This window comes from Aotus nancymaae, unplaced genomic scaffold (assembly GCF_030222135.1).
Source record: "Aotus nancymaae isolate 86718 unplaced genomic scaffold, 86718_ANA_hifiasm-v0.15.2.pri h1tg000059l, whole genome shotgun sequence".
NCBI lineage: Eukaryota > Metazoa > Chordata > Mammalia > Primates > Aotidae > Aotus > Aotus nancymaae.
In genome coordinates, this window is record NW_026988473.1 from 53,956,223 (window position 1) to 53,967,765 (window position 11,543).

At 38.5% G+C, this 11,543-nt stretch overlaps 1 protein-coding gene across 1 annotated transcript; it reads left to right on the forward strand.

Moving 5' to 3' along the window:
- The first annotated feature begins 2,542 nt into the window (after positions 1-2,542).
- LOC105720122 (olfactory receptor 52E8-like) lies at positions 2,543-3,484 on the forward strand. The gene has a single exon (XM_012456423.1). The coding sequence runs from the start codon at positions 2,543-2,545 to the stop codon at positions 3,482-3,484; it is 942 nt and encodes a 313-aa protein (XP_012311846.1).
- The last annotated feature ends 8,059 nt before the right edge of the window (positions 3,485-11,543 follow it).

Below are 11,543 nucleotides of genomic sequence, written 5' to 3' on the forward strand. Positions count from 1 at the left end.
GCTTTAAAGTCTATTTTATCAGAGATGAGAATTGCAACTCCTGCTTTTTTTTGTTCTCCATTTGCTTGGTAAATCTTCCTCCATCCCTTTATTTTGAGCCTTTGTGTATCTTTGCTTGTGAGGTGGGTTTCCTGGATACAGCACACTGATGGGTTTTGGCTTTTTATCCAATTTGCCAATCTGTGTCTTTTGATTGGGGCATTTAGTCCGTTTACATTTAGGGTTAATATTGTTATGTGTGAATTTGATCCTGTCATTTTGATGCTAGCTGGCTGTTTTTCCCATTGGTTGATGCAGATTCTTCATTGTGTTGCTGCTCTTTACCATTTCGTGCATTTTTGGAGTGGCTGGTACTGGTTGTTTTTTTCTATGTGTAGTGCCTCCTTCAGGAGCTCTTGTAAAGCTGGTCTGGTGGTGATGAAATCTCTGAGTGCTTGCTTGTTCACAAAGGATTTTATTTTTCCTTCACTTATGAAGCTTAGTTTGGCTGGATATGAAATTCTGGGTTGAAAGTTCTTTTCTTTAAGGATGTTGAATATCGGCCCCCACTCCCTTCTGGCCTGTAGGGTTTCTGCTGAGAGATCTGCTGTAAGTCTGATGGGCTTCCCTTTGTGGGTAACCCAACCTTTCTCTCTGGCTGCCCTTAGTATTTTCTCCTTCATTTCAACCCTGGCGAATCTGATGATTATGTGCCTTGGGGTTGCTCTTCTAGAGGAATATCTTTGTGGTGTTCTCTGTATTTCCTGGACTTGAATATTGGCCTGCCTTGCTAGGTTGGGCAAGTTTTCCTGGATAATATCCTGAAGAGTATTTTCCAGCTTGGATGCATTCTCTTCGTCACATTCAGGTACACCTATCAAACGTAGATTAGGTCTTTTCACATAGTCCCATATTTCTTGTTGACTCTGTTCATTCCTTTTTACCCTGTTTTCTCTAATCTTGCCTTCTCATTTTATTTCATTGAGTTGATCTTCGACCTCTGATATCCTTTCTTCTGCTTGGTCAATTCAGCTGTTGAAACTTGTGCATGCTTAGCGAAGTTCTCGTGTTGTGTTTTTCAGCTCCATCAATTCGCTCATATTCCTCTCTAAGTTGTCCATTCTCGTTAACATTTCGTCAAGTCTTTTTTCAAGGTTCTTAGTTTCTTTGCATTGGGTTAGAACATGTTCTTTTAGCTCACGGAAGTTTCTTATTATCCACTTTCTGAAAGCTGATTCTGTCATTTCATCACGCTCATTCTCCATCCAGTCTTGTTCCCTTGCTGGTGAGGAGTTGTGCTCCCTCGTAGGAGGAGAGGTGTTCTGGTTTTGGGTGTTTTCATCCTTTTTGCGTTGGTTTCTTTCCATCTTTGTGGATTTATCCACCTATCGACTTTGTAGTTGCTGTCTTTCTGATTTTGGTAATTTTAAGTCTGTAGTAGCTGAACTCATAAACCCCCTTTTCTTCCCCCTAGGTGGTCTGTCCCAGGGAATTAGGGCGTTATGATTTTCCGCTGTTGCAATGGTTTTCCCTGCCCACAAGGTGGCAGCCTAGTCACACTCAGCCTGCAGAGGCTTCGTTGAGCTGCTGTGGGCAAATTGTCCTGGGAACTGCAGGGTGTTTCCCAGTGGGTGACGCCCCTCCTCCACAGAGCTGGACCGTCCCGTGTTCAGCTGTGTTTCTGGAGGCGTCCTCTTTGCCCAGGAAACTCTTGGGTTGAGTCCCTGCCTCAGATCCCCTTGCTGGCCCAGAGGGGATCCGGTCTCGCTCACTCTGCACAAGGGGCCGCTGCTCCCTGCCTCGGGTGCAGGCAGAGCAGCCACGCCAGTCCAACCAGCGGCGCTGGCAACCCGTGGAGCTTCGCCACCTGTGAATCTCCTGGTCTGTGGGCAGTAAAAATCCGCTGCCCTGTGAGCCGCTGCATCAGCCAAAGCAGCGGCTCTGAGATTCGTGGCGCGCCCTTGCCCGGGAATGTCCTGACTTGAATCCCTGCTTCAGCTCCCCTTGCTGGCTCAGAGGTGATTCAGTCTCTCTCGCTCTGTACGTGGATCCACCGCCCCCCACCTCAGGGCGTAGGCCAAGCGGCGCGCCGCTCCGCTCAATCCAGCGGCGCTGGTGACCCGTGCGGCTCCTCCTCCTGTTAATCCCCTGGTCTGTGGTCAGTAAAAATCTGTCTGGAAATGCGGCGTCCACTCACCCTCTGCGCCTTCTTTCGGAGCTGCGATCCCGACTTCCTCCTAATCGGCCATCTTGAAAACCTCCCTCCCTACTCACTTCTTAAAGAATATTCTCCTGAAGGCTGAACAACAGAGTGAGACTTTGTCTCAAAAAACAAACAAACAAAAGAATATTCTTCTGCATTTGTCCTATATATTAATGAGTAAAGATGGAAAGATACATAAGAGGGAAAACATGATTTTTCTTCTGTGAACCAAGATAAAATGTACTAATTACATTTCTTTTTGTTTCTATTCAGCATTCCAGTATTGATGAGGCACTGGGAATTCTTATGCAGAACAGAAATTCCTTCTAATGAGTTTGACCATCAGAAGCCCTTGCCAGTATGTCTTCAGCCAATAGCTCATGTATTCACCCCTCATCCTTCCTGCTGTTGGGAATCCCAGGACTGGAAAATATACATTTCTGCCTTGGCTTCCCATTTGGTATAGTGTATCTGGTTGCCCTCCTAGGGAATGCCATCATCCTATCTGTGATCCAGATGGAGCGCAGCCTTCACCAGCCCATGTTCTACTTGTTGGCCATGTTGGTTCTGACTGATTTGGGCCTGTCCACTGCCAGCATTCCTAAAATGCTGGGCATATTCTGGTTTGGCTTCAACGAGATTGCCTTTGGGGACTGTTTAGTGCAAATGTTCTTCATACACCTCTTCACAGGCATTGAAACATTCATGCTTGTAGCCATGGCTTTTGATCGCTATGTTGCCATTTGCCACCCTCTTCGATACAACGTGATCCTCACCAACAGAGTAATTTGTATTATTGCTGGAGTAGGAATAATGAAAAATTTTGTTTTGGTTTTTCCACTTATATTTCTCCTTCTAAGGCTTTCATTCTGTGGACATAATATTATACCTCACACCTACTGTGAGCACATGGGCATTGCCTGCCTGGCCTGTGTCAGCATAAAGGTCAATATATTATTTGGATTGATCCTTATCTCTATGATACTTTTGGATGTAATTTTGCTTGCTCTCTCCTATGTAAAGATTCTCCATGCTGTCTTTAAACTTCCATCCTGGGAGGCCAGGTTCAAAGCTCTCAATACCTGTGGCTCCCATGTGTGTGTCATATTAGCCTTCTTCACTCCAGCCTTTTTCTCCTTTATGACTCATCGATTTGGCCACAATATTCCACGTTCTACCCATATCCTCCTGGCTAATTTATATGTGATTATCCCCCCTGCTCTTAACCCCCTTATTTATGGGACAAGAACCAAGCAGATCCGAGATAGAGTAGCGATGATCTTTTTTTTTAAGGAAGTTTGACTGAACACTTGATCTGATGATAGCCTTCAAATCTTTCCTTTGCATTCCTAAAAAAGGGAAATTTAATTGTCATCAAGTTCCAATGCAGTAAATGCTTTACATAGTTTGATGTTAAACAGAAAATACTTTCTTACATGCAGTATCAAATTGGAGATAAATTAACACAGCAAATATTTGTCCCTAGACTAAATGAAAAATGCATTGTTACATAAATAGGTGCCGTTTATTTTTGTAATGAATATAAAAATTCTATTACAGGGATAAAGTTTCAATACAACTTGAGGCTTGGTGGCTCACACCTGTAAAAAGCTCCTTAGTGGTTCTTTATAATTTCACCCTCCTCATCCCCTTGACCTTCTTTCTAACTTTTAGATTAATTAGTTTGCCTTTTCTAGAATTTTATGTAAATAAAATACATATTTTTTTCTGGCTTCTTTGACACATTATTATTATTTTCAGATGCATTTTTTTAGTATAGGAAATACACAAGCCAGTAACAATTATTTATTATCACTATCAAGTATTATATACTGTGCATAATTGTGTGTGCTAGATTTTTATACTAGACTGGCAATGCAGTAGGTTTGTTTACACCAGCATCACCACAAACACATGCAATGTGTTGTGCTACATTACAATTACTACAATGCCACTAGGCGATAGAAAGTTTTTTTACCTCCATTTTTGTTATTGTGTACATTAATACTTAATTTTATTTTGTTGCCAACCCCTATGCAATTGTGTAACTATGCCACAATTTGCTTAACCATTCAGTCATTGATAAATGTTAGGTTTGGGGTATTATAAAGCTTCTATGAATCTCCATATATAAATCCTAGATGAACACCTATTTTAAAAGTTTATTTTGCACATATACCTAGAATTCTATTGGTTGAGTCATATGATATATGCATGTGTGTTTGTGTGTGTGTGTGTAACATTTTTAAAACAAGGCTGTTTCTCAAAGTTTTTATTCCATTTTGCATTTCCATTATTAGCATATGAAAATTCCAGTTGCTTTATATATTTTTTAACATTTGGTATGGCTCACCTTTTTAATTTTAATAGAGTGTGATGATGCCTTATGGTTTCCATCTGCATTGTTTTAGTAACTAGTGATGTTGAGCACCTTTTCATGTGCATCCTGGCCATTCATACATCTTTATGAAACATCTATTCAAGTTTTATCTTCATTTTTCAAATTGGGATGTTTGTCTACTTATTACTCACTTGAAAACGTTTTTTTGTGTAGTTTGGCTATAACTCCATTGTCTGATATATGTGCTGCAAATATTTCCTCCTAGTTTAAGGCCTGCAATTTTAATTTTCTTAGTAGTCTATTTTGAAAAGTAACATTTTAAAATTCTTTGATAAGTCTCCATATGGTTTTTCCATAGAGGTACTACTAATTTACACTTCTACCAATAGTGTTTAAGCATTCCCTTTTCTCTGCATTCTTGCTGATATTTTTAAAAAAATCTTTCTAGTAATAGTCATTCTGACTGCTGTAAGATGATATCTCATTTTTGGTTCCTAAATTGCATTTCTCTAATGATTCATGACATTCAATTTTTTTTTCATATGCCTTTTGTCCATTTCTTTTGAAAAATGTCTACTCATGTTCTCAGTTATAAATGGGAGCTAAACAATGTATACACATCTTAGAGTTGGAATGATAAACAATGGAAACTCAGAAGAGTGGGGAGCTGGAAGATGGGAATCACTTAATGGATACAATGTCTCATCAGTCCTATTGCAGCTATGATCATTCTTGGCAGCATAGAACACCTCTGCTATAATCAGTTATTAGGATGATGGATATCTTAAAATTCCTGACTCTACCACTAGGCAATTTATCCCTGTAACAAAGTTACACTTGTACCCTATAAATTTATACAAACATAAAATTTAAAAAAAATTTTAAAAGAAAGGAAAAGCAAGATTAAAAAAATTTGTTGGTGAAATCCATGTAGTGAGAGTAGAGGTTTGTGGAGGACAGGTGATCAGTGGACTTTTAGTTCAAGTTTGCCTCACAGTGGGCCCACCAGGTTCCTGAACTAATCCAGTGGTTATTTTTCCACTTCTGGAATGCATAAATGTAAAAGACATATTTAGCAACTAGAAGAATTCCCTCCTGCTTGAGAAAGGCCTTCAACATTTTTTCTATTCAGGCCTTCAACTGATTTGGTGAGGCCCACTTACATTATGGAGAACCTAATTTTTGTTATGCAACTAGTAAACTTTAAAAGACCCTAGACCCACAGTAAATTGGTGATTTGGGTTAGCTGAGAAAAAGGCATATTTGCACATTTTTTGGTGGCTCACAACAAAGATAAAGCTCAGTCTGTGCAACTAAGAATGTATCCCAGGAGTTGTACCTGCAAATTTTTTATTTGTCCATGTTTACATGCTGTATCTGTTTCTTTCTTCTATTGTATCTTGCCCTGACCTTATTGAAGTCTTAAGGTCCTTTCAGATAGTTAATCCTATATAATCTGCATCTACTATTTCAAAATTTATATAAATGAAGTATAAAGTGAAGTCCATGGTGTTTCATTGGTTATTTTCTTCCCTGCGATTACATGATTATGGAAGCTAACTCTGCCATGGATGAAATAAGAATTGTGTCTGGTATCTTTGATCAGGTTTCCCGTAACCCACATCCTGAAGCATTAGCTCATCAGTCCCATTGCAGCTATGATAGTTCTTGGCAGCATAGAACCACTCTGGTATAATCAATGAAGCTAACTCTGCCATGGATGAAATAAGAATTGTGTCTGGTATCTTTGATCAGGTTTCCCGTAACCCACATCCTGAAGCATTAGCTCATCAGTCCCATTGCAGCTATGATAGTTCTTGGCAGCATAGAACCACTCTGGTATAATCAATGAATTATTTATAAAAGACTATATATTAGTACTTAAGTTGCATTAAAACTTTTTTTTTCTTTGTTTTTGGAGACCAAGTCTCACTCTGTTGCCCAGGCTGTGGAGTGCAGTGGCATGTTCTTGGCTGACCACAACCTCTGCCTCCTGAGTTCAAGCAATTCTCCTGCCTCAGCCTCCTGAGTAGCTGGGCCTACAGGCACACACCACCACACCCAGCTAGTTTTTGCATTTTTAGTAGAGATGGGTTTTCACCATGTTGGCCAGGCTGGTGTTGAACTCCTGACCTCAGGTGATCTGCCACCTCAACCTCCCAAAGTCCTTAAAAGACTTTGGATTTTAAAATGTCATATACACACACAAACACACACACACAAACACTCATGTATATATCATATGACCCAATCAATAGAGTTCTAGGTATTTATAAAGTAAATTTAAAAAACAGGTGTTCATCGAGGATTTATATATGGAGATTCATAGAAGCTTTATAGTAGCCCCAAACCTAACATTTATCAATGACTGAATGGTTAAGCAAATTGTGGCATAGTTACACAATTGCATAGGGGTTGGCAACAAAATAAAATTAACTATTAATGTACACAATAACAAAAGTGCATCTGAAAATAATAATAATGTGTCAAAGAAGCCAGAAAAAAATATGTATTTTATTTACATAAAATTCTAGAAGAGGCAAACTAATTAATCTAACAGTTAGAAAGACGGTCAATGGTTGCCTGTGGACAGGGGATAAGGAGAAGGAAATTATAAAGAATCACTAAGGAACTTTTTTCAGGAATAAAATTTTCATTATCTTAATTGTGATAGTGTCATAAGTATATACATCTGCTCAAAACTTGTCATGAAATTGCACACTTTAAATAAGTCCATTTTATTGTATCTCAATTATACCTTAATAAAGTTTAAAATAACGATTAGCTCAAGGGATTTATGACTGATCAATCACACCAATTAGACATTCTAAATATGATAGAAAGTGGTAACCTAAAATGCAATAAAAAAAAATTAAAAAATTAAAAAAAAAAAAAGAAAGAAAGTGGTATGTTAAGTTGTTCTCCACCTGAAGTAACTCAAAAGGGATTCTATCAGCACTCAAATGAGTATTAAGTAAATATTAAGTAGTGACACTACCATCCACACATTGTTACTATTGCGAGGCAATGAAACTAGCAAGACAGTTCTTTATTCCAGACAAAATACCACTTTAAAAAAAAAAAAAAAAACACTTAAGCATAGACAACTGGGGTATTATGCTGCAGACCTGGCAAAATTTTATCCAAGTGTATTTTATATAAAATGTTCAAAAATTTTATGTGTACAACTGAAAAACAACTACCTATCAGGTACTATGCTTATGACCTGGGTTACAAAACAATTTGTACACCAGACCTCCATGACCTGCAGTTTACCTGTACAGCAAACCTACAGTGCACGTGGACCCATGAACCCAAAATGAAGGTTAAAATAAGAGCTGATACAAAAAGACTATTTTTCCTCAAAGTAAACAAATCTGTATAATTTGTTACCCAAACAAAGTAACAGAAAATTAATAGCACTAGAGAAGTCCTTATTCTTCTCTCTTTCAGTTACTGCTTCACTGATGTATAAACTCTTTCTTGATTATTAATACCATAGATTGGTTATGCTTGTTTTTCATTATTAATTTGAATAAATGGATTGATACAGTAGGTATTCTATGCCAGACTTCTTTTATTTAATATTATATTTCTTTTTTTTTGGAAATCAAGTTTTGTTTTTATATGATCAGAAGTAGACCATCTAGAAATATTTCAGTTTATTTAATTGTTAAGTAGAATATGAAACCGAGTTTGTTGCTGGTACCAGAGAATGGACTTAACTGTTTGGTGTTTAATGAGAACAGCTTCTACACAGGGTCCCAAGAGACTTACAGAAAAGGGACAAAGCCCTAATATTAAGCAAATAAAACTATGTTTCAAATCGATTATACAAAAATTGATTTATACTTCATTTCCCTTTTTTGATATTTAGAAAGTGTAGATTTAACAAAAGGTAGCCATATCCTTTCTATGTACAATGCCGATTATAATTATGCAAACAAAACTGTCAGTCTGTTATCCAAAAATCCCAGTGTTTAGCTCTCAAACCTTAAGTCATGGAATTGAATAAAAATTAAAGAGGGTTAAAATAAAAAAAGCTAATGCCACATTCCAGATAAAGGGAAGCAACAAATACATTAATCTAACAACAGTAGGTTTAACCTAAACTTTTCAAAAGTTTAACATCATTTCATTATTTTTTTTAGTGGAAAATCAGGGATTATTTGCCAATGCTGCTTTTTACTAGTAGTAAACAATGATAAGGTCAAGTGTGAGAACAACCTAAGAATAACAACCAGTGAGGCATATAAAATTGTTTTTAGGGCACTATCTGAAAAATGTGTGGATTTTCATAGCAGATACGTCCGATTCCTATGTATTCATCTATGTCCATGTAGTTATTTAATCACCATTTTATAAATATTTCAACTTATTAATGCTTCAAAATATGTATCAGTTCAACTGCTGGTTAACATGTGACAAGTCTTCAGTGAGCAATAATACGTGCTAATATGACCATCATTTCATATGTCTTTTGGCAAATAGCTGAATAAATCTTTTTGGAATATAACTGAAATAGAATTGCTAGGCTATAGGATATATATAGATATAGCTTTAGGAAGTATTGCCAAATAATCTTTCAAAGTTGTTGTTAAATTACATTTCCAAAGCAGAGAATAAAAATTGCTGGAGGGGCCTCAAGATGACTGACTAGAGTCATCTGATACTTGCCTTCTCCACAAAGAGCCAAAATTGCAAGTAAATAATCACACATCTAATAGATCATTTAAGAGAGAACACTGGAATTCAACAGAGAAATGACAAAACAAAACAAAAACCCTAAGGCAAGGAAAAATAGAGAAACAAGGCAGCCTGCTGGGCCAGGATCTTCTGTGAGGCCAGAAGGCTCCCCAGTGTAGGGAAAAGGTAAGTGAGAGATTCCCCCAGCAGTTCACATTCCCCTGTGGACTCCTGCAATCTTAGTCAAGGAAGAGCCCCTTGACCCTTAGGGGCTCTGAGACCAACACAGAGCCACGCCTGGAGACTGTGCAATGGCAGTGCTCCAGAAAGGGAGCTCACGCTGGTTCCCACACACCCTTCAGTCCTAGGAAACTATAGCATGGAGCCATTTTGAGAACCCAGCCCCCATCAAACTACATCCTATCCTGGTGCACTATCCTTGCTTCTGAGCCACATCGACATCCCTTATCCACAGCTACTGCCCCTGCTAGCTGCTGCTCCTGATGGCTGCTGCCACCTGAGTCTAAGGAAGAGCCACTGGCAGTAACCCTCACCCCGCAGCCCCAGAAAAGGGGAAGCTGCCCATTTTCACATGCCCTGAGGAAAGACTAACACACCTGTAGCTGCTGGTGCCACTTCCAGGGTCAAAGCATGAGCCACTGGCAGCAACCTCATTCCCTCCAGCAGAGGGACAGCCACACATTTTCACACACCCTGAAGAAAGGCTACACCTCTCAGCTGCCACTGCTGCTGGCTGTGCCCATTACCAGGATCATAAGGGAGCCACTGGCAGAAACCCCACCCTCCCCAGAAGCACGTTCATATTGCCGCTGCTGCTGTCCCCACCCGAGCACTCCACCTGGGAGCCTAGGTATCACCCCACCCCTGACCACCATAGCCAGTGCCTGTATGCACCACTAGGAGCTTGAGGACAGGCCTGCGCAGCATGGTTATACCTTCTCTAATTCCTGAAAATGCCATCCAAGAACCTAGGGATCTCTCTGCCCTGTCCACTCTCTTTAGCATCTGAGTACTCCTCCTAGGGCCTGAGGTCAGACCCACTCAGCCTGCTGCTACCACCACAACTGGTCCCAAACCACATGCATCACTTGTGGGTCTGTTGGATGGTTAGGCCCATCCAACATGTCACAGTCATTGCCAACATCAGTGAGGACCACTTGGGTACCAGAAGGTTGTCCTATCACCGCTACAGCCATTGATCATGCTGCACCCACTGCCCACGGATGCAATCTTCAGGAACAGATACCAATCAAAAAGAAATTTATGAAATCCCAGAAAGAGAATTCAAAATATTGGCATTAAAGAAAATCAGTTAGATATTAGGCAATACAAAAAAGCAATACAAATAAAACAACTCAAGATATGAATGAAAAATTTACCAAAGAGATAAAACAAGGAAATATCATAAAAGATTAAAAGAACAAACAAACATTATGAAAAAGAGCAAAACAAAAATTCTGGAACTGAGTAATTTATCTAATGAAGTGAAAAACAAATTCAAAAGCTTCAACAATAGATCAGGCAGAAGACATAATTTTAGAACTTGAAGACATGTCCTTTGAAATAATCTAATCAGACAAAAATTTAAAAAAAAGAATAACAAATACTGAGCAATGCCGATGTGTTATATGGGACACCATAAAGTGAACAGACTAGAGTAGCCCCACAACACATTCTTACTGGTGTTCTGTATGTGGAATTGAATGAACAATATTTACTATTATAAAAAACATGAAAGTATAAAAACTACTGGTTGAGTAAACACTCAAGAAAGGAAGAGGAAGGATTTAAATGTTACTGCTACAAAAAAACACCAAACTGCAATGATAAACAGTAAGAAAGAAAGAAAGTTTACACACAAAAGAAAAAAAATGGAAATCAATAAAATGACAGGAATAAGTCCTTGCATTCTTATAATAATCTTGAAAGTAAGTGGGTTAAACTTTACACTTAAACAATAAAGACTAAACGAATGAATTACAAAAAAACACACACACATGACACAACTATATACTACCTATAAGAAAATTATCTAACCTGGAAAGACATATACAGATTGAAAGGAAAGAAATTTAAAAAGATACTATATGCAAAGGGAAACCAAAAGAGAGCAGAAGTAGCTATATTAATATCAGATAAAACAGACTTCAAGTCAAAAACAGTAACCGGAGACAAAGAAAGTCACTATATAATGATAAAGGTATAATTCAGCAAGAAGATATTACAATTCTAAACATATATGCAACCAACACTGGAGCACCCAGATATATAGTGGAGCAAATACTATAAGATCTAAAGAGAGAAATAGACTCC

Excerpts from the sequence above, each read along its gene's own strand:
- LOC105720122 (XM_012456423.1), top strand. The coding sequence starts at position 2,543 with ATGTCTTCAGCCAATAGCTCATGTATTCACCCCTCATCCTTCCTGCTG.